The 24,153-nt window shown below is 43.9% G+C and overlaps 1 protein-coding gene across 2 annotated transcripts in view; it reads left to right on the plus strand.

The window, feature by feature from the left end:
- The window catches only part of BTLA (B and T lymphocyte associated), a 52,395-nt gene that overhangs the window by 22,113 nt on the left and 6,129 nt on the right, over positions 1-24,153 (plus strand). For both annotated transcript variants that reach the window (XM_073617312.1, XM_073617311.1), the window contains exons 2-5: positions 6,308-6,640; positions 17,687-17,962; positions 20,359-20,465; positions 23,797-23,910. In XM_073617312.1, the coding sequence (XP_073473413.1) occupies positions 6,376-6,640; positions 17,687-17,962; positions 20,359-20,465; positions 23,797-23,910 (762 nt within the window). In that variant the 5' untranslated portion in view covers positions 6,308-6,375. The remainder of the gene's footprint in view (positions 1-6,307; positions 6,641-17,686; positions 17,963-20,358; positions 20,466-23,796; positions 23,911-24,153) is intronic.

The raw sequence follows: 24,153 nt of genomic DNA on the forward strand, positions 1-24,153 counted from the left end.
TACTCTGGCGACTATCTTGGGTCAGGCAAAGCCTCTTCAAGGCCCTGGCTCCCAGGTTTGGCACACATTTGGCGAGTTGGTAGAGTAGACAGGTACCCCACCTGTGAGGGACAGTTATAACCCTAGGGAAAGGTTCCTGATGAGGAGGGAAAGTGTAGGGTCGCATCTCTTCTGGACACATTCCCGATTGGGAGCGAGACAGCCAGGCGGCATTCTGCCTCCTCTCAACAGACGCTGTCAGTCCGACTGGAACCTGCTCATTCACGTTGTTGGAAACTGTGAATGTACCCGGCTGGGTAGCCTTCCCACCGGGTTTTTTGTGAACTGTTGCTGCATTATTTCAATACAAATTTTATATTGCACCTGACTGTGTGAATTATTGCCGCTCCATACACTACATCCTCCCACCTACAACTCACTCCTTTAATGGAGACTACAAGTGGCAGCGCCATCGCACATTGCTCAGGCATGGTTCACTGTTGTCACAAGGGATGTGATTCAGATTCAGATCAGACATGAACGGAAAGGGAACCAACTAAGCATCAACCTCCCTATACCCACCATTTTTATGTCTTTCACTTTAGGTAACACAATACGTCTCTTACATATATCACATTGTGCATTATACCCACCACCATAGAAACCTCTTTGAATGACTCCTGCGGTGCTGTACTTCCATTTTACCTAGATCTCTGTGCCATCTGTAAATGTAAAGAAGAAGCAGAGGAGTCCAAGTCAGTTTCAGTGTCTTCATGCTCATCTTCCCTAACGTTAGTTTTGCAAAAGCCAGATCTGCCTTGTCGATGTTTTTTTATAGACAGTTATGTCACGCATAAATTTCTTTTCCTTTTAAATTATTTTTCTTTATTAGTTTTCTCCAGAAAATCTTTCAGTCCTCTTTCTTGAGTTTGGAAACTTAAAGTGGTTGTAACCCTCACACTTGAAAAATGAACAAAGCGTATCCCTATATAGTGTGTACTTGTCTCAATCCAAAATACCAAGTGCCATTTCTGTCCACTGCCTCCTTCCTCTGCTCTCCGCATGAGTCACTTCTGACCAGTTTTCCTGACACCAAGAAAAAAATGGTGACAGGGGAGGGATCTCCAGCTGATTGACAGACTCAGCTCTGTTCCTGAAGAGGGGTGTGTCCCTACTTTCCAATCAGCTCTCAAAGCTCTCCTTATTGATACAGAATAATAGCTAAAAACCTTGCGAGCCACTTACGGACAAATGCCTATAGAGTAATAAGTGAACAGTGGAGTCCAGCTGCAAACACTCAATCACGTTCCATATTCGTGTATAGTATTAAAATTAAAAAATAATGTGTCTGCGCTAGAAAAAAATCACTACACTCAAAGTGCAGTATTAATAAACATAAGCAACCTGAGTGTTGAAATAAAATATAAAGTGCACAATACTATATAAACAGAGAATGTGAATGATCAAACAAAGTGACATATCAATTAAAATAATAAATAAATACTGGAGGGTATAGCAAATGGTGAATAAATAAAGTCCAAAAACGTGAATATCCAATGATGTAAAAGTGCCCGAATAAATTTATTCGGGCACTTTTACATCATTGGATATTCACGTTTTTGGACTTTATTTATTCACCATTTGCTATACCCTCCAGTATTTATTTATTATTTTAATTGATATGTCACTTTGTTTGATCATTCACATTCTCTGTTTATATAGTATTGTGCACTTTATATTTTATTTCAACACTCAGGTTGCTTATGTTTATTAATACTGCACTTTGAGTGTAGTGATTTTTTTCTCTCCTTATTGATGTAACTTCAACTCTCCACCCCCTGCCTTTCAGAGCTGAGAGATCCTGTGTAAATTATGCACTTTGAATGGATTTAGGGGAAAGGTGGCTGTAGATATAAAGGTGCAATGTAAGTAGGAGGATTTGTTTAATCTGTGTAACACCTGAGGCTAGACACCTTACTGGGTATATGTAAGGGTTAACAACCACTTTAAGAGATAACATAAATTAGCGGTATTGAATATTGTATACAGTTGTCTGATTTCCATATTGATTGCCTCAAATTCATTCTTATAATGTGTCATCAATGACTCCACCTTTGCTTGGGAACAACTTGCCAAAATAGCTTCACAAGCTCGTATGAATGCGGGAGTAACATTCTTTGTGTTGGGTAGCACTTATATTTCAAGTCCATATGGACTAAGACCTTCTTTTATATATTTAGCCAAGAATACCCATATAGTTTGGATATTTTTTTTATTAACAATCTCATATGAAACTATTTATCTCTACCTCCTCTTGTGGTTTCTTTGTCAGTATTAGTCAGAAGCCCCATACAAATTGGTGCTTGCCACCAGACATAGGGGTTGATTTACTAAAGGCAAATAAACTGTGCACTTTACAAGTGCAGTTGCTCCAGAGCTTAGTAAATGAGGTAAAGCTTCATTTTGCAAAGAATAGCCAATCACATGCAAGGGAAATAAAAAAAACAGCATTTTTGCTTGTGTAGCGAGGTCCCGGACTTCTAGAGGCCTAATGGTGACCTCCAGAGTCAGGGAGAACTGGCATCTTGGGAGAGTAGGTTACAAGGCATGGTGGGTGTAATATAATCTGAAGTACTGAACGCCTGACACTTTTTGAATGCAAAGAGATTTATTGTCTCTTGAACAAGAACTGTGGGAGAGAGGGTTAGGACCAGGAAACACTTAAGTAGATGCCATGACAATTGGCAGACTCAGAGACTCCTATAGGTAGACAGCTATACAGCCAGACACCACTTCTGTATCGGTAGGACCGCTGTCTCCTATGGCAAAAATCTTATAACAGTCAATAATGGTATTTGTATTTAACTATTGGTAACACAAATAGTTCTCATCGCACGCTACAGTCTCTCACTGTAGGTCTGCACTCACTGAGCTCCCAGTCTCTCATTAGACTCTCAGAGCCAATTGCCACTGGATCCCCTGAGCTATTCCACTTCCATAACTCAGTATCTTCCTCAAGCATCACTCCCGCTTCTCTGCTGGGTCCCTAGCTTAACACTCAAAGATACTCTCCAAGCGTAACCCCTGCTCACCCACCAGGTCCCTGGCTTGGCACTGACTGATGCTCCTCAAGCGTCACCTCTGCTGTCCCGCTGGGTCCCTGGCTTGCTGAAGTTTTCCCACTTCTTCACCATCCCCGGCTGGTGAGAAGACTGCTCTGGTACTGGCTCCAGCTTACTCACAATAGTCTCTGGTAACAAGGTGAATGGTTCTTAGTGGCGACAGCTTCCCCTCTACCTTTGACCACAACTGGTTACAAGTCCGGCTGAACCGTTACTCTCAGTTGGACTCAAATCCTGCAGTCCCAACCCTGCGCTGCTTCTCCTGCTTCTGAATAGGCCCTCAGACAACCTAGCAGCCAGATGTCCCCGGGATAGGCCATAGGCTTACGGACTAGCAGCCCAGGGCAGCATAACACTCGTCCACCCAGACAGCCATCCAGGTGGCACAGAACCCCGATCACCTGACTCCACCCAAATAAATAGGCTCTCCCAGCAGGCCAAGGGACTAAAGAAACCCCCGCCAATTGGCTGAGACACCCCATCCATACATAACCTGACCTTGCTAAGCCCTTGTCTATCTAGTCTATCTAAGGTCACCAACATAATGCCACCTAGCGACCGAAGAGAGAAGGTGCAGCAAGTCCAGAACTAGAGTGGAATCAGTGTATCTACTAACAATTAACCAGGGTAACTACTGCCTGGCAAGCTAAATTTAGTTAGCAACCCTGCCTAAACACCAGAGTGCTAAACTTGCACATGATTGGATGATGGAATTCGGCAGATCTCTTCCTCATTTACTAAGCTCTGGAGCAATTGCACTTTCAGAGTGCAACTGCCCTTTGCAAAGTGCACGGTCTGTTTGCTTTTAGTAAATCAACCCCATAATCAACTAACCAGTAAAGAAAAGAATGGGCTAAATAAGAATACCACATCCAAATGTGAACAAATGCAAACATATGCAGTATATATCTATCAGACATTTACGATACCCACAATACAACATATAATTTATAAAATACACATATTTTATTAAGATCAGTTTTCTCAAAACCTAAAAGTATAACAGTAGCTTAACAATGTTATTAAACAACAATGCACAAATTATTTTTATTATACTGTAATGATATAATAAGCCTCCAAATGTGTATCCTCCCCCTCTGCCAGTTATTAGTATAAGACTATGGGGTTGATTTACTAAAACTGGAGAGTGCAAAATCTGGTGCAGCTCTGCACAGAAACCAATCAGTTTCCAGGTTTTTTCTTTTTTTTTTGTCAAAGCTTAATTGAACAAGCATGAAGTTAGAAGCTGATTGGCTACCATGCACAGCTGCATTGGATTTTGCATGCTCCAGTTTTAGTAAATCAGCCCCTATCATCTTATACAGTTACTTAATAAACTTCATCCTTGATATATCCCATGTTAATGTATGGTGAAGACCCAGAGATTACTCTACACCAGGAGTATTGAGGGGCTTTTATAGCACCCTCTGGTCCTTTGATGTCCTGGCTTTCTCATGCCGCTAACCAACCTAAGTATAATTGCTTTCTCCCATGAGTTTTAGCCCATTATACATTCAAAATAGGTTAGTTTTGTCATTTTGGCATCCAGGTAAACATCTAGTTTAATGCACACCGGTATTTGCTTCTTTGTTATGTTTACTGTCCATGGAATGTGTTGTGGAGCCTTCTCCGGGAACCATAGCTCATAACTCCTCCTCTCAACTTACACAACTTTAGGTGGCTATAAGTAACACAATAGCACAGACTAATCTGCATTTGGTTGTCTAACTAACATCCTTGCTTTTCATAATATATATATATAGGATATGGGACGGGAGAGCCGCAGATAGTGGTAGGGGGACGTCCCCTCCCGCTGCTTGTAATAGCAATCGAGTATCTAGTAAGCCGCTCCGATTGCTATTACAAGAGAGCCGGGCCACCAGCTCTAAAATACGACACTGGGGTGATGCCTGCAGACATCGTCCCTGTACAGACGCCACCCCCCCTAAAAGATTTCACCCCAGGCAAACGCCTTGTTTGCCTAGCGGTAAATACACCTCTGCCCCCAGTACTGATGGAGAGAAGCAGGGGAGGAACAAACAAGAATGCTGTGCAAGCGCCCAATGTCCACTTTATCAACCGATAAAGTCATTGGTTGTTAGGATTCTAGCGTCTTGAAGATTGTGATGGTGCACAATGAAAACCAGTGGCTTTGTGTAACTCAAAGACAAGCTTCATCCCCCTGCTGGCTTGTATACTATTTTTTGGCAATTTTTATGCATTTTGCCAAGGACCCAGCTAGACACCTGAAGGTACCCCAGCGTGCCTGGGCACCCTGGTTTAAAAAGGCTGCCCTAGATCTGTCACCTTGCTCAGCTCTTCTATAGCAAAAAAAGGTTCTTCAAAAATGTGACAAACCACATGGTTTTAAATAAAGCAAAAATTGTATACTCAGCTCAAGAGAACATGCATAAAAATACACATGCAGAAAAAAGGATTAGTTTTAACCACTTCAGCCCCGGAAGGATTTACTCCCTTCCTGACCAAACCATTTTTTGCGATACGGCACTGCGTCGCTTTAACTGACAATTGCGCGGTCGTGCGACGTTGTACCCAAAAAAAAATGTATGTCCTTTTTTTCCCACAAATAGAGCTTTCTTTTAGTGGTATTTGATCACCTCTGCGGTTTTTACTTGTTGTGCTATAAACAAAAGAAGAGCGACAGTGTGTCTTGGATACTTCAACTGTGAGATCTCCCTGGCTTAAGCTGGCTATAGATGGATCGAAATTTGGCTAGTTCAGCAGGGACCGGTCAAATATCGATCCATTAATGCCAATTACTGCTCAACAGAAGTCTATATAAATTGGCTGCAGCACTCATCAGTGTCTTATGACAAGGGAGGAGTCCCTGCTGTCAGAATACAATAATACAGTAGGAAGGATTTCTCCATCCACCTCCCTTGGATGGATGGGAGAATCCATTTTTATTTTTTATTTTTTGATGAGCTTACCGGTTGAACAAAAAGCCAGCCTTTGTTCTGACTCTGCTCCTGTTCACATGGGAGTTTTACATTATCCATGATTTAAAATAACTAGGAATCCAGCATCCATTGTGGAAACCCTTGAAAAACCCTTGAAAAGGACACATCAGACGTGTAGACCCTGGTTCTGGGTGGACATTGGGCCCCAGCTTGGAAATGTCAAAGTTCTAACTACTAGACTATCACATGTACAACAGTTAAATCTGTGTGCTCTTCTCTTTGCAGGACTCACATTACCTTGTATCCCATCAATAACTATCCTCAGAAGTTCAAGGATCGTTCAGACCCAAGGAATGTCAATTTCCCTGAGATGTCCAGTCTACTTGTGCTACCCGGATCATCTGCCCAATGTGACCTGGTGCAGAATAGCTGGGGAACAATGTGAGCATGTAGAACCTGATGATCGGATGACTTCTTGGTGGGAAGACACGATAGAAAATGAAGCAATTCACGTTGTGAGGATTTACCCTGTACAGACGAATGACAGTGGATTGTATAAATGCACAGCAACCTTTATGGCGGAGCAGATAGTGGGAAGAGTGCTGGAAGTTGCCATAGGTAAGTTTAAAATAAGGTCAATTTATTTACCTTATTCAATTATATATTCTAATCACTAAAGTATTTATTGGTGGGATAAGATTAACCCACTGCAAGTTATTTTTAGGGCATTCTGTAATTCAGTTCAGAAAATATCATGGAAGTTTTCACTCATAAAAAATACTTGTAGTCTCGTCATAAAACATTCAAATTCATGAGAACTAAGGCTTTTAGTAATTAGATATTTAATGCGTAAACATTGCTTCCATGCCTACAGAATATGACTACAAATGTATTGCCTTATGGAATAATGAGATGTAAAAGTTCAAAGTGTATCCTCAAACAAAAATGTGATGTGTTGCAGCTTACCAGTCTTGAGATGTAGTGGCTGCATTTGTTTTTTTTTCTTTATTTCCATCTGGTGATCCTGCCAGTTACATACTTCTTGTCCAAGAGCAGGGGTCTCCAAACTTTCTAAACAAGGGACCAGTTTACTGTCCCTCAGGCTTTAGGAGGGCCGGATGATGGCCATTGGGAGTAGAAAAGGTCCAGACGTCAGTAAGAAAAAATAATGTCCAATTGTTCGTTTCAGTAAGGTAATTGTGCCCCATTATTGTTGTAAGTGGGAGGAATTGTGACCCATTGTTGATGTCTAGGTAATTGAGAGCAAGGTTTGGGACTTTATATGAATCATGCAGCCGGGGAGGTAGCACAGCACAATGACGTCTGGTGGATAAACCATGATTGTGATCATTTATATTGCATTGTGACAAAATACATACAATATAATACAGTAAAAATAAGGAAACTTTAATTCCTTAACATAATACATGATAGCATATTGACATAGCAACATATTGGTATCACAGTAGTAACATCATAAAATCGCCAGACTCATTGATACGTGTCTCCACAGTAATAGGTATATTGTGTATTCAAGTTGGTAGAATCCAAAAGAACATATAATAATAGGTAATATATGACGGTAACATAGAAAGCATCAAACAGCTTGACGTGTTTCGTGGCTACATTGCCACTCTTCAGGAGCAGATGTGGTAAAGATGTCTATAAAAGTATTAAGGGTAAGTATTTGGTAGGATAATGATTAGAAAGAAAAATAGTACAAAGGTAGATCCCCCACTCATACTTACAGACCAGTCATGAGTCTGGGCACGTGCAATGGTGGACAAGGGCCGGTCGGGCGGATCATTAGCCCCGGGAGCTGAGGTGGTGATCCCCATGACACAGATGGAAAAACCAACAAGGAAGGCATATACCCCGGGGTAGGAAGGAGGGACACATTATAGCACAAGATAACAGAAGCCACACCCCCACTTTTGAAGAGTTAATATGTAGAAAACACTTAGTTAAACCCACAGATGCTTTTTTTTCCAATACTAATTTAACTTTATACCTGCTTTTTTCAAAATGACAAATGCAATAATTTCAATTTACCTGCTGCCTTCAGGAGACTGGACATTGGCAAACAAGACCTGTAAGGACAGGGGTCCAACTAAGTGGTTGGGCAACACAGCAAATGAAAAGCTAACAGGCCCACAGGAGCCACCAGATTACCTGAGGGGGCTCAACAGAGTCCACAGAGCCACCTGCAAAACCTTACAATGAAGCCAGCATCATCTAAGGCACAAACATCCACCTGGTAAAACTTAAGTTGTGAACAGAAGACCAAGTGGAAGCCTTGCAAAGCTGAAATAACTATATCTGGTGAAGAAAAGCTCAACAGGCACTAATTGACCTAAGATCATAGGTTTTAATATCAAATGGCCGAATCCACATAGCAATGGTGGAACGTTAAGCAGATTGTCTCTTATGGGAATCTTCAGGGATGACAAATAGAGAGTCAGATTGTTGCAAAGAAACTGTAGCAGAAATAGACGCAAACAGCATCGACCACATCCAGACAATGAAGTGAAATCTCTTTAGGAGGTTTGGAAGCAGGATATAGGGATGGTAAAACAATGTCCTGATTAAGGTGGAAGGGAAAAACCACCTTGTGAAGTAAAGAGGCTTTGGAACTCACAACAACCTCATCCTTATGTAGCACAAGAAGAACCCACCAGAATCAGGTTGAAATTCCACAGAGTTACTGGGGAACATACAGGGAGAACAATGTGTTCAGCATCCTGCACAGAGGCCTTCACTAAGGAGTGAGAGGCAAGTGGCTCTAAAAAAGAACTGCTAAAGGTGAGACTTGATCCTTGAGGGTATTTCAGGCCAAATAAAGAGCCACACAAGACTGGAGAAAAGACTGTATTCATCCCACTGAGTACTTTCAAGTACTTTCATAGATACCATTTCCAGAAGCAGTGATAGAAGTGCAGGAAGTCAATTTCCTATAAGACTATAAGAGTGTAGGAATATCAAAATTTGACAGACCCCTGTCCCTCAGGACCTGAGCTTTAACAGCTAGGCCATTAAAGCCAGAAACCAACAAGCAGGGTGGCCAGTCTGTCCCTGAAACAGAAGATCCAGATAATCTGGGATGACCCATGTTGAGTCTACCAGAAGTCTGATGAGGTCTGAGTACTACATCCTCCTGGGCCAGTTTGGTGTGATGAGAATCACCAGAACGCCCTCCATCTCGATCCTGATGAGTAAACAAGAAAGTAGTTTTTATCACAACCTGCAACCTACCTGTACCAACCGCAGGGCTCCTCGCACTCGCAGCATGTCAGTCTTTGGCACTCTTGTTGGTGGCCTGTGTCCTGTGGCACCCCTGTGTAAGTATAGTGAGGCCTCTAGCACATGTCTGATGGCATCCTCATATCAAGATGGCAACACCGAAGTGCTTCCTGTTATAGACTGCAATTGCATCACTTCCAATACACTCTCCATTCTCAGTTGTTTTGGAGCTACCCACAGTGTGTACTGTACCTGTTCCTTGCCGTGTGATATTGCTACCTGACCTTTGCTACGTTTATTGACTGCCTGCCCTGATCTTCTGCTTTGTTTGATTTTTATTACTGGACTATCCCTTTTGTACCACGTTTTTGAAAACTGCACTGAGTATCCTTATCCAAGGTGTGTACCCCTGCTATTGAGCTCCCCATACCCAAACACTGACAAAACAACTGAGCCAGTATGGAGTCTGCGAGGTTGGCTGAAGATTTAGCGACATTGACTCAACAGATAAGCATGCTGGCAGTGTCTGTGCAAGACCTACAAACTAATTAATCAAACTTACAAGCCAATCAAGCAAGATTGGACCAACTGGTTAATACACCTACACCTGCTCCTGTGCCTGAAGCACCTGTGATGTATCCAGAAAGAGTTTCTGCTGCTTCTGAACCCAAAGTCGCATTACCTGATGAATTCAATGGAGATCGTTCATCTTATGGAACATTTATTACCTCGTGCCAGATTCTATTTTCTCTACAAACCTGTACCCATGCAACAGATTTTGTCAGGATACGGACTGTAATCTCTTTATTGACTGGTGAACCTTAGACCTGCTCACATCATTTATTACATATACATAGCCCTATATTGAATTCTTGGGGTTCCTTCATAAAAGCTATGGATGCACTGTATGAAGATACCCATAAAGTAGCCTCTGCCGCAGCCTCACATTTGAGCCCTCAATCAAGGAAAAATAAATGTTGAGGAATATATTACTGAAGTTCGTCATCTGGCAGTAGCATCTAACTGGAATGAACCAGCTCTACTAGATCAGTTTCACTTAGGACTTTCTGAAACCCTGAAGGATGAGTTGGCCAGAGTTGGTGTTCCATCCACACTTGCAAGCACTGTCTCCTTGTGTATACAGATTGATCTCAGATTACGGGAAAGAAGAAAAAAATGGGTCAATGCTTTCACTATTCCTCAGAGGTGCAATTTCTTCTCTGCCCCTTGCAATCCTGACATATCCTCTGAAGCTCCCACAAATGAACCAATGCAGATTGGAATAGTCTGAGGACCTCTCTCTGATATAGAGAGATCTCGTTGTAGAACTGAAGTACTACGCTTATATTGTGGAAAGCCTAGACATCAAGTGAAGGAATGTAAAGCTAAGCCAAGTTCTAGGGGAGGTAAGCAATCTAATATATGCTCCACCTCACAACAATTGCTACATACCACGTCCTCTCATTTGATTATCTCCCTCTCTTTATAGTGGAATAAAAAAACCTGTGAACCTTAATGTAATGATCGATTCCGGAGCTAGTGGCTGCTTTATGGACACTACATTAGCTAAAGCTTTGTCAGTACGTACTACCAATAAAGAGGTACCCACCCAAATACAGCTAATAGATGGAACTCCTTTAAAATCTGGTCCTATTACCCCAGAAACCAATCCTCTAGAAATGACCGTGGGATCATCCCATAGAGAGACATTCTCTTTTAACCTTGTCTGTTCTCCCATTTTTCCATTGATATTAGGAATAAATTGGTTACAGGGACACAACCCTACAGTAGACTGGCAAACTGTAATAAAGTTTTCTTCTACGCACTGTCTATCTAGTTGTCTAATACCTCAAGCTGTGAATCTGACCTTGGAGCCTACTACTAATGACAACAATATGTCAAAGATTCCTGTACACTATTTGGCCTTTCCTGATGTTTTGGAGACAAACTTGGTAAGTTTGTTGCTGAACCTGGAAGCCAGGAGGTTCATGTCTGGTGTCCCCTACCTGAGACAGAGTAAAGAAACCTAAGGTGAAGGGATCACTCTCTAGAATCCACATGACCACTGACGAAGCCCACCTGCCAATTGTCTATACCTGGAAAGTGCAAGGCAGACAGGGCTGGAACATAAATCCCCACCGACAACAGAATTAGGTTGACTTCTTTTTAAGCTGCAAGACTTTTGGTTCTTCCTTGGTTGATGTGTGCCACTAATGTAACATTGTCTTACTGAATCCGGGTCAGATGACCTAGCAGTTTAGAGGTCCAGTCTTGCAGGGATAATAAAACTGCTCGGTGCTTCAAATTATTTATTAGGAGAGCTTCCTCCACTACCAAGAGGGTTTCCAGGACTCTGCCCCAGCCCAACGAGCTGGCATCCACTGTGAGAACCTTCCAGACCAATGGAAGGAAGGATTTACCTAACTCCAGCTCCTAGCTCATAAATCACCATGCCAGGGCAAGACTTGTTTTGTGGCTCAGGCATATCTGATGATCTAGTGATGGAGCAAGGTAACTTAATAATAATGGTTGGCTACTTAAAGAGGACCTGAAGTTTGGAGAAAAAAACACAGAAAAAGGCTAGTGGTTGACCAATGTTAACACGGTAGCAGTTTGCCAGCACTCTGGGAAGCAGATCTGTAACATCAGCTGCCACCTTGGATCAGAGGCAAAGATTCCTCCTGATGGCTCATTGTTGTAATGTGACCCTCGCAAGACTAGCAGTCAGAGGCACCTGTGGGCAAGAAGTGCCTACAGATAAGAGAGTGCCTAGGCACTCTCAGACACTGGAAAGTGCACTGCTACTTCTTTGTACACCTTTAATAGAAATTATAGATTTTACCGGCTGCTGCTTACTCTAAAGCAGGGATCTTCAAACTACGGCCCTCCAGCTGTTGTGAAACTACACGTTCCATAAGGCATTGTAAAACTCTGACATTCACAGACATGACTAGGCATGATGGGAATTGTAGTTCCTGAACAACTGGAGGGCCGTAGTTTGAAGACCCCTGCTCTAAAGCTTCCTAAATGTTGCTTATAAGAAAGGGCATTTTCACCTTTTCAGTTCAGTTCCTATTTAAAATCGAAAGAGGAGGGATTACAGGCAAAAAAATTACAAAAGGGAGATCAGCTTTAGAGTGTTTGTAAACCTCCAAAATGAAAAAATGAACAAAGCATATCCTTCTATAGTGTGTATTAACTCAATCCAAAGCACTGAGTGTGATTGCTAACTTTTCTCTCCTCCCTCTGCTACCTACACGAGTCACTTCTCATCATTAATTCTTATACCAAGTGTAGAACCCTGATGTTTAGGCAGGTTTGCTATTAAATTTAATTGCCAGGCGCTAGTTGCCTTGGCCAAATTTTAGAAGATCAATTGGTTTTGCCCTAACTTTGGAATTTCTGCACTTCTCTCTTCTGTCGCTAGGTGGCTGGGTATCTGGTGACATTAGATAAGACAAGGGCATGCAAGGACAGCTTAGGAATGATCGGGGTGTCTCAGCCAATGAGCAGGGATTTTCTTTGATCCCTTTGCCTGCTGTGAGGGCCTATTTATTTGGGTGGAGTCAGGTGATTGTGGTTCTGTGCCATCTGGACGGCTGTCTGGGAGGTGTGTGTCGTATAGCCCCGGGGTGCTAGGCCAGAAACCTAAGGCCTATCCTGAGGACATCTGGCTGCTGGGCTGTCTGAGGGCCTATCCAGAAGCAGGAAAAGCAGCGTAGGGTTGGGACTGCGGTCTTGTAGTCCAACCAGAAGTCACGATTTCGCTGGCCAAGGAACCAGTTGTGGTTGGAGGTAGAGGGGAAGCTGTCGCAACTAAGGGACTATCCACCTTGTTACCAGTGACCACTGTGAGTAGCTGAAGCAAGTACCAGAGCAGTATTATCACCAGCTGGGGACGGTGAAGAAGTGGGAAAACTTCAGAAAGTGCTAAGCCAGGGACCCAGCCAGTGGAGGTGATGCTTGCAGAGCATAATTGTGTGCCAAGCCAGGGACCAAGCAGGCCAGCAGGGTGACGCATGAGGAGTATCTGTGCAGCAGGGATGCGGGGGTGACGCTCGAGGAAGATACTGAGTGAGAAGATTGGAAGAGCTCAGGGGATCCAGTGGCAAGTGGATCAAGAAGTCTAGTGAAAGACTGGGAGCTCAGTTGAGTGAAGTTCTACAATAGGAGATTATAGAAGAAGTGAAGGTGTTCATTGCAACCTTTGTTAGAAACTGTTACAAGATTGTTGCCATAAGAGACAGCTCATGCAGCTCATGTCATACGAGGTCCTACCCATGCAGATGTGGTGTCTAGCTGGATGCCTTTCCCTGCATGGCTGTCTGCCTATAGAAGTCTCAGAGTCTGCCAATTAATATTGCATCTACTTGTCAGGGCTGGGCTCAGCCCTTTCTTCTCAGAGCTGGCCACTCAGCTGTCGGCTAATTGCCAGCTCCTATCTCTCCACAGTTCCTCTGCTGTTGATGATATCCTGCTCATCAGTCCTGCCTACTTAAGCCGTTCAGCCCAGTGGATCTCTGCCTTCGTCTTGGTCAACATCACAGAAACTATCTCCTGCTATCCTGTTCAAGACTTGCTTTGCTGACATCACTTCTGGCTCCAGATCCTGCTTGCTGTTCCACTACATTGATCCCTAACTTCTGGTTTGGCTGACTATCCATTCCGGTTACTGAACCTTGGCTATGTTTTGACTACGTTTGTTCTTTTTACTTTTATTATTAAACAAGTGTGATTTAACTGTACTTCTGTCTTGGCCTGATTTCATGGCTTCTGACACTACTTAAGGGTGTCCTCGCCCCAACCCTCTCTCCCACAGTTCTGTTTAAGAGACAATAAATCTCTTTGCATTCAAGAAGTATCTTGCGCCCATCAATCGACCTTGCATTGCACCCACCATACCTTGTAACCCACTCTACACAACAGGTGACTGTCAGCCTCAGCGGTGCACCTCTATCCAGAAGGTCTCCAGGGCCGGGCAAGCCCATAACACATGCAAGAGCATTCCCCTCTCCCCCCGGCATCTCCAGACCAATCAGAGGCCTCAGGAAAGCAGCAGTTTAAATCAGATGGAGTGTAGTACCATCTGTTGAGCACCCTATTGTTGCATTCTTGGACACGCGTACAGACTTACGCGGAGGACTTAAAGGTGAACCACACGATTTTGCTATCCTGCTCGGGCGTAAAAGATCGTCCCAGATCTGCTTCCCATTTGATAAGGCCGGGATGTCTGAATTCTGCAGGCGGGGAGATCAAAATAGAGTACAATGTGGAGAGGGTGCATGGTAGAGTGCCTTCCCCCATGCAATGGGATTGAAATGTGGTTGGTGGCCTTCTGCATTTTGTCGGAGACCCTAGCCTTTGGAGGAAGTGATGGAATTGGAGTGCCCTCCAGAAATCCAAGGCAAATCTCCCATCAGGTTTCATCAGAGTCGGGATAGATGGCAATCTGTCAAAATAGAGAAAATGTCACACCTGGAAACAGCCAGTATCTAGCAAGTGCTGAAACGGGCCTCCCCGAAGACCCAGGGGAAAATTGGGATTACCCAATACCAGATACAAAGGAGGTAATAGCTGGGTTTTTACACAGAGCGTTGCAAACTCGTAGGGTTGGGCCTAGGACAGGGTGAGCTTTGAGTATCAAGGGCAAAACCCGAAAGCTCCAGGGAGCGCTATGGAGAGGGATAGTGCAGAATTGTTGTTCTAGTTGGGTCCATAATTTTTGAGCGCCGTGCCTGCACCCGTGTGAGGTGAACAGCTTGGTGATATTTTTTGGACATCCGAGACCGCGATCCCTCCAAATATTTTAGGGAGAGTCAATAAATGTCCTCTTATCCTGGACTTTTTGTTAGCCCAGATGAAGTTAGTGAAGAGGGCGTTCGCTTGTTTAAAGTAGGCCGATGGAATATGAATAGGGAGGGCCTGAAAGATGTACAAGACTTTGGGTAAAATTCTCATCTTTATAATGTTACATCGACCGAACCATGAGTGTAGCCCATGACGCCATTTATCCAGAAGCTTCCGCACCAGGCCCAAGAGAGGTGGGAAGTTCAATTTAAAGACATTGGACACAGCTGGGGGGATATGCGTCCCTAAATATTTTAATGCCATTGAGGTCCACTTAAATTTAAAATAGTTTTGTAAGTGGTGTAGTTGTGTGGGAGTCATCCCCATGCCCATAGCCTCAGATTTTGAAAAGTTAATTTTAAAGTTCGATAGATCGCCATATCGCTCGAGTTCCTGTATTAGATTAGGCAGAGATATAATCGGGTTACATAATGTGAATAGGAGGTCGTCTGCATAAGCCGAGATTTTATAATGGGAATTGCCAATCTGCAGGCCTTTGATGTCATTGTTTAATCTGACCCTACACAGGAACGGTTCCAGGGTAGGCGCAAATAGTAGTGGTGACAGAGGACAACCTTGCCGAGTCCCGTTCGATATTGCAATCTAGTTTGAGAACACACCATTAACCTTGACTGAGGCCCTCGGGGTAGTATATACCGTGGAGATCCACCGAATCATCCTGTCCCCCACGCCGAATTTTTGAAGGGTCGCAAACATGAAACTCCAATTCACCCGATCGAACGCCTTCTCTGCGTCCGTGCTCAGGAAGACAAATGGTGTTTTGGTATGATTGGCTAAGTGTAACAAATTCAAGACTTTCGTGGTGTTATCATGTGCTTCACGGGTGGAGATAAAGCCTACTTGGTCTAAATGGACCAGTTGAGGAAGAAAAAGCTGGAGGCGTGTGGCTTGGATTGTAGTGAAGAGTTTCAAGTCTACGTTAAGTAGTGATATAGCTGCCTCACATGGAGGGATCTTCACCTTCTCCTTGTGTATGACTAAGATATGGACTAGCAATGTTGCATGCGGGAAGGAGGAAGATTGTCCTAACGCATTAAATGTTTTTACCATTTGGGGTCCTAAGACAGGTAATAGGGTCTTGTAGTATTGGATGGTGTAACCGTCAGGGCCGGGAGCTTTGCCGGGTTTGGTTGAGCCCACAGAGGTCTGTAACTCCTCCAATGATATAGGAGCCTCCAAGTCACGCTGTTGTGGAGACGACAGCCTAGGGAGACGGGCTGAGGAGAGAAAATCTTCTAGTTGCATCTGTGCTGGTGGGCTGGTCAGGAGGTTATATAAAAAGCAGTAGTATTCTCTAAAGGACTGTGCTATGTGTTTCGGTAACGTCATCTTCTGACCCGTCGGGCCCACTATGTGGGGAATGTAGGAAGCTATTCTTTGGTCCCGTAGGGACTTTGCCAGTTGTTTTCCGCATTTGTCTCCAGATTTGTAGTGAAGTCTCCTGCAGGTCTGACGTAAAGTATTTGTTTCATGTCTGTGTATCACCTGAGCTGTCCTGAACCTTCTCTTCTCGGGTCCTCCTCTGTCTCTCCTGGACCTTATCTTCTTGGTGTGCCCCCATAGAAAGCTGCTTGCCATTGGGGGCACACCTGTGGGCTCACTCCCAAGCTATGCTGCCTGTGTCCATAGACACAGATAGCGCGTCGTAGCCCTGCCTCCAGCTGCCTCATCACAGGATTTGACCGACAGCAGCGCGAGTCAATCTCCTGTTGTTCTCCGCCAAGCCTGTGGGAGAAAAGAGAGAGATGCTCCAGACAGGCACAGCACTGGATGGGGGGATGAGGGGGCAATACTGCTGCCTAAACATTTTTTACCTTGATGCAAGGAATGCATACAAGTAAAACATGTTTAAGCTTTAGAACCACTTTAAGCAACCATTTGCATTTCTGTCTTGACTGTCAGAGGCTAATGCCGCGTACACACGGTTGGACTTTACGGCAGACTTTGCCTGGCGGACTTTTCGACGGACTTTATGACGGACTTTCTGAATGAACGGACTTGCCTACACGCAATCCACCAAAGTCCGTCGAATTTGTACGTGATGATGTACGACCGGACTAAAACAAGGAAGTTCATAGCCAGTAGCCAATAGCTGCCCTAGCGTGGCTTTTTGTCCGTCGAACTAGCATACAGACGAGCGGACTTTTCGACCGGACTCGAGTCCATCGGATAGATTTGAAACATGTTTCAAATCTAAGTCCGTCCACCTTTTGAGAAAACAAAGTCCGCTGGAGCCCACACACGATTGAATTGTCCGACGAAATCCCGTCTGCCGGGCAAAGTCTGCCGTAAAGTCCGCTTGTGTGTACGCAGCATAAGGCACACTACAGTAAACTGAAAGGAACCGTCAACACCTTCCCCGCACTCCTGCAGGACTCCAGAAGGCCCCAAGAACATGAAGGTGAGCTTTATTTCTCCAGCATCTAACAATAAATCAATCATCAGTTTAAGGATACAGTTCCTTTACTAACAATATTGAAACAGCAGCTTTTTTAATCACACAGTCGTTTTTTTGTAAATTCCAGGATTGTCATGTGGTCATATTTTTTTTTTCAGAACGTATCAGTAAACCCTTTGTGTCTTTGGAGTTAAATGGTGATGGATTTCCGGAGTGTAGAGCCAGTGGTCGTGGTTCGTTAGCAAATATCTCTTGGATTCCACTTTCTGATGATACAAACGTCACAACCACTGAAAATCCAGATAACAGCTGGACGGTGATCAGCACATATGGGATCAATGATATTAATGCTACCTCTGTCATCTGTCTGGTTTCCCACTCTACATTTAAAGAGCCCTGGATCTGGTCCATTTCACTGACAAAATACAATACCTGTGAGTATTTGGTAACCTTAAAAGAGAAGTATGGGATTTGTTTTTTTTTTTTCAGATTCATACTAGGTGGATGCAACATCGGTCCGATGCTGCATCTGTCCCCCACGCCGGCTCTAACACTGAGAACCGAGCGATCAAACCCCACAGATCAACATATCAACATAACACATTTTGGTTGGATTTTGAGGTATTGACATAAAAAGGCAAATCCACTGAAAACAAATTGTTTCGGATTTGAGTGGGCAAACAGCGTCACTCCTTCCATAAAATCATAAAGGTGCCCATCACTTTGTGTTAGATTACGCAACTGCACTTAATTTCATCCAAGAGTGATATTTTAGTTATAAATTGAGCCTAGTGAATTGACTCAGCCCATGGTTTCTTGCGTGCCTTGGATACACCCACAGTGAGATCTTCCTACCATAATTCCCAACTCTGTTCCTGTCCATCTTGGAGTTTTGGATGTTCCCGCAATTGCTCCCCATAGGCTCATGACTGTACCCCTAGTGTCTCTTGTATTTGAGTACCATCCCAATAGAAAGGTTCATTGTTAGGGTTAGACCGCAATACATATATATGTTGCGGCTTTGAAGTAGTTTACCGGGTTATGACTGAAGATATCAGCTATAATCCCGGTATAGTTTTTTACAGCCGCCGGCTGATTTTCTCATGAAAGCGCTCCGAGCGGTTTATGAAATGCTGGAATGGTTTCAGCAGCGGCGGTGTTTCTCAGATTTATAATTTCCACCGGTTCACCAGAGAAACCATCTGATGGCGCAGCCAGCTGGTCCCAGAGGCAATCAAAGAGTAAATCCTCTTTGATTGCCTCTATGGCCTTGGAGGACCGGAGTAACATGATGACGTCACTTTCAGTCCAGGGTAGTAAGTAAAAAAGTAAATCATTTTTCATTTTTTTTAAGGCAAAAGATCAAAAACATTTTTTTTGATCTTTTGCATTTAAAGATAAAGGAGAGATTTGGAGTCTTTTTGACCCCAGATCTCTTCATAAAGAGAACCTGTCATCCTTATCTCTATTACAAGGGATGCTTACATTCCTTGTAATAGGAACAGAAGTGATAAAAAAAAAAATGTAAATAAATAAAGATAAAAACTTGAAAACGTCCTCATCCCTTTGTCCTCGTGTGCAGAAAAGAATGCATACGTACGCACACGCATATGCAAACGGTATTTGCACCACACATGTGACATATCACCATGAACGTTAGAACGAGAGCAATAATTCTAGTGCTAGACCTCCTCTGTAACTCTAAACTGGTAACCTGTAAAAGATTTTAAAGCATCACCTATGGAGATTTTCAATTACCGTAGTTTGTCTCCATTTCACGAACATGTGCAATTTTAAAGCGTGACATGTCAGGTATCTATTTACTCAGCGTAACATCTTCTTTCACATTGTACAAAAAAAAAAAATCGGATATATATTCTGGTTTTTTTTTTTTTTTTTTTTTTTTTTTACTCATTAAAGTGTAATTTTTCCCCTAAAAAATTGCATTTGCAAAACCGCTGAGCAAAAACGGTGTGACATTATTATTATTATCATACAGGATTTACATAGTGCCAACAGTTTGCGCAGCGCTTTAGAACGTTAGGGCAAACAATACAGTTCAATACAAGGAGGAATCAGAGGGCCTTGCTCATTAGAGCTTACAATCTAAATGGGAGGGTCAAGTAATGCAAAAGGTAATAACTGTGGGGGGTGAGATAATGAAGAAAATAAAAGTACAGTTGTTAGGTGTGGGCAGAATAGGCTTCTCTGAAGAGAAACATTTTCAGGGATCGCATAAAAGTGGAGAGCGTTGGAGGTAGTTTGGACAGATTGGGGTAGGGAATTCCAAAGGATGGGAGAGGCTCTGGAGAAGTCCTGTAGGCGAGTATGGGAGGAGGTGACAAGGAAGCTAGAGAGCAGGAGGTCTTGGGATGAATGAAGAGAACGATTTGGTTGGTATTGTGAGACTAGGCTAGTGATGTAGCTGGGGGCCGAGTTGTGGATGGCTTTGCAAGTTTTTGACATTAAATATTGCTTCAATCGCCATTTTATTCATAGGGTCTCTGCTAAAAAAAATGTATAATATTTGGGGGTTATATGTAAATTTCTAGCAAAAAATACTGATTTAAACTTGTAAACAAAAAGTGCCAGAAAAGCCTTGTCTTCAAGTGGTTAAAGCCTCATTAGAAGGGGATGCATGCAGGAAAGCTTTTTTTGTGTGTGTATGGTAAACTCTACAGTACCTGCCAGTAGATGCAAAAATATTATGATCTAATATACTGTAGTAAATGTCTTTTAAAAATATGCCTAAGATGTAATGTGAAAAAAGCATGCCTCTGAGTAAAATGTATTAGCCTATGTGAGGAAGATTTAATTTCCCTTCCTTTAGGTGAGAAATGCAAGAAATCGGTGGGCTGTTTTTGGATCCTGGCTGCATTTGTTGTCTTTGTTGGGAGCGTTATAGGATTGTGTGTCCACACAACACTCAAAATTAAGGTATTTTCTGTTCTAGCAAACCTGAATTTTTTTTCATGGTCTAATATACGCTTGCATTCAGGGGCTGGTAAACATAGTGTAGCACCCTCCTAGATAGGTGCTAGGTTAGGCCAATTTAATTCTCTAGCTCTCCTGTAATCAGTCAGGCTGCTTGTGATTGCTTTGGTCTGCTCTGAGTTTCACTGGCTGTGGGATTGGCTGCTTCCCCCTGCCTTCTAGACAGTTCTGGAAAATAGCTGGCTTGATGAAGCAAATCAGCACCTGGATATTTATGTTGTCTCAGCCAATCCCTAGGGGAAGGTGCCCAGATGGTGGCTGGGTGTGAGCATAAATAGTATAAAGCCTGGAGCAGCCTTGTTCTTGCCCTGTAGAAGTTCCTAGCCTAGAGGGCTGCTGCCCTCTCAGGTAGCCTTGTTGGCATTTACCAAGAGCTTATTGAGGTCCCAACTGTGCAAAGCTGGGGGGGGGGGGGGCTATACTACTGCAACTTCTTTTTGGAGGTTTCACTGAGGAGACTGATTACCTGAGTCTGGAGGGAGTCATCCAAGTCCCAGGGACACAGTACAGACCAGAGAGAGGGTTCCTAGTGACTGTTTCTTTTGTTAACCCCCGGTGCACTAATATTAAGGCATGCCTGGCCGGGCACATTGCTGATTGTGTCCCAGTGCTGTACACTTTATGTCCTACTGCTGAAAGAACTGTTTGAAGGCCACTGTTGTAGAGTATCCCACAGCTTCCTTATGCCCCATTCAAGTTAATCTGCAACAAACTTTAAAAAGGCAATCTCTAGACTGTTTGCTGAGCCAGAGGAGTGAATGTTGCTGTACTAGTGGGAAAAAGAACTTGAGACAAAATCAGTGGCCCTTGTGGGGGTGGTTGAGACCAGCGGTGCATCTGCACAGCCATGGTGGATTTCCACATGTGCGCACAAATGATGCTCACTTTTGGTGAATGGGCACTGCAGTGCCCCGTGGTATTTGTACACACGTGTGGACTTGCACATATGCACTGCACATTTGTGGCTAAGTAACACACTACATCCTGGGATAGCTGTGACATAGCAATTCCAAGAGGCAGCGGGACCCTGCCTAGGCTGGAAACCCAGAAGTGCTGTCTTGCAACACGATTACATAGTAAATAATAGAAGTGTAACGGGCAGCTGACCCCCCCCCCCCCTGGTGGCCTATCAGATAGGAGAGAGAAAACGGGCTGCTGTTGTTAATGCCGCCTCTCCTCTCAATTGACAGAGGAGCTGTAGTGCCGGCTTGGACTTCCTCGCTCTACTCTCCCATTGTAAACATTGTCAGCTGTGTATGTGTATGCTCTTCTTCCTCGCCCTTTCCATCAGGGGGAACCACATGTGTGTGCTGAATTACAGAGGTGCTGCTGGCTGCAGGCCCTATGTGAACTTCCCCTCCCTGCTCACTCTGCTCTCCCCCTCCATTCTGGCTGCAGGTTTGGATCCAATGAGGAGAAAGGAGATTCTGAGCCAATTAGGGTTGCCACCTTTTCATTAAGTCAAACCCGAATACTTAGGCGGCACACAGCAATTTTTTTTTATAGTATAAACTATACACATATTTTGCTATTAAATAACATTTCTAATCATATGAAGTTAATAACAAGAGTCCCCCTTTACATCAGAGTCCACAGAGCTCCCCTTTTACATCTGAACTCGCAGAGTTCCCTTTCACTGTAAGGTGGGACTCTGCAGACTCTGATGTAAGGGAGAACTCTGGGGACTCTAACATAAGGGATACTCTGGGAACTCTGATTTAAGGGGGAACACTGTGGCCTCTGGTGTAAAGGGGAACTCTGATGTAAGGGGTGCTCTGAGAACCCTGATTTACCTTAGTGTACTCACTCAGAGGCAGGAGAGAGAAGGGAACAAACTTCAGTCACAGACAGGGATGGATGGTGAGCTCACTCACCCCTTGGCAGTCAGCACCTCTTATCCAGATGTATCTGAGGCTGCTGGACTTCAAATTTCCAGCCCCCACTTTCCTTTTCTGAGGCACAGCGCCGGGGATTGGAGTGTGGGCAGACACAGAGGGGTAGGGGTGGGAGAAAGAGGTGCAGATCGAGCCCTCTCTCCTCCCCCGTCTGTGTGTGTGTGTGTGGGGATTGTTAGTGCTGGCTTTGGATAGCATGAAAGAGAGTGTAACAGACACTCTCAGCTTAGACAACTGAAGCCAGCAACCCTGCTGGGAAGCCATAGTCCAGTCTGAATAATGTGTCCGGTTTCAGGCAAAACCCGGACGCATGATTCCAAACCCAAACTGTCCAGGTGAATCCCGGACAGGTGGCAACCCCAGAGCCAATAGGATTATTCGGAAGAGAACCTGCACTATCCTTGTGTATGGAGACTGCAAGACCTTTAGTGCCGCAATCCCCTGCACCAGAGGATGAGATTTTTACTGCTTTTCCCAGGCAAAGATTAGGATACTGTTTCTTCCGGGGAGAGGATGGGGTGCTGAGAGGATCTACTGTGAGTTGTGCTGCAATCACCTCAGAGAAAAGAGCTCAACACAGAAAGGGCCTACTGCTGGTGCCTGACTCCCCACTTCAATGGGAGAATACTTCTGCTGCCACAGCTTACCAGAGCCAAGGGACCAAGTCTCCTGGATCTGATGTCTGGAACTGCCAAGTGGGTGGACTGTACGGTTGCCACCTCATCCCTTTAAACCCGAACACATATTATTTAAACAGGTTCTAAGGCCAATTTAATTCAGATACGACACCAAGTGAGTTTAATTACCGTATAAAATCAGCCACAGAACCTGTGTAATTATTATGTGTTCAGGTTAAAGGAATGAGGTTGCCACTAGTGGACTGGGAACTGATGCTAGGAGTGGTGGGAGGAGAACACACATTTGACCCCCCCACACTATACTCTGCTTAGACTGCCCCCCTTACCTAGTAGCCTACAGCTACACATCCACTCACTCGTAAAGGAACATACTCTCAAGTACTTTTGTAAGAAAGGGCCCCAACGCAAGCCGGCCAACCTTATGCCCCTTTTACATGGAGCCGCCTGCTAGCGGGGGCTCTGTTCTCTGATCCCCGCTGAGCAGGCCAATGACAGGTCTGTGTCTGCTCCGCAGTGGGTTGTCTAGTTAAACTTTGATTTAATACTGTCTAATACAGTTAGATCTTCCGGTTATAGGTCGGTGTGCAAGTTATTCAATTCAGAAACCTTGAAGTGTTTAGTTGCTACATGTCACGTATTGTCTTGTCACCTGCTTTGAGAGAATACATTTACTTACCCTGCTATCTGGTTGTCTGGGTCTATTCTGTATATTAACATTGTTGTGAATCTCTAACGCTTAAGTTACCCAGGTACAAATGGTCCCCTACCGCTAACCCGATGTGTCAGTGGGGATTGAGCAGATTTAGGAGTTGTGGCAGAACAGAGGACCCATCATCATCAATGGCTCCTTCGGGGGTAAGTGTCACAGAAGTACCATGTGAAATAACAGAACAACATTCTTTAGCAGTTGTGAAAAAGGGAGGGGGGGGATGGAAAAAAGTTAGACGTTGTTTAGGTGAGTTAATGTGTCACTAAACCCACATCATAAAACTATCAATAAATGTTGTAATACATGCTGTTCATACTCAGTCACTATGAGATTCTTTGTCGGTATTCTGAAAAAAACCTGGTTAATCCTCCTGCTCTCTGTCTCCCCCT

Source organism: Aquarana catesbeiana, linkage group LG02 (genome assembly GCF_042186555.1).
Source record: "Aquarana catesbeiana isolate 2022-GZ linkage group LG02, ASM4218655v1, whole genome shotgun sequence".
NCBI lineage: Eukaryota > Metazoa > Chordata > Amphibia > Anura > Ranidae > Aquarana > Aquarana catesbeiana.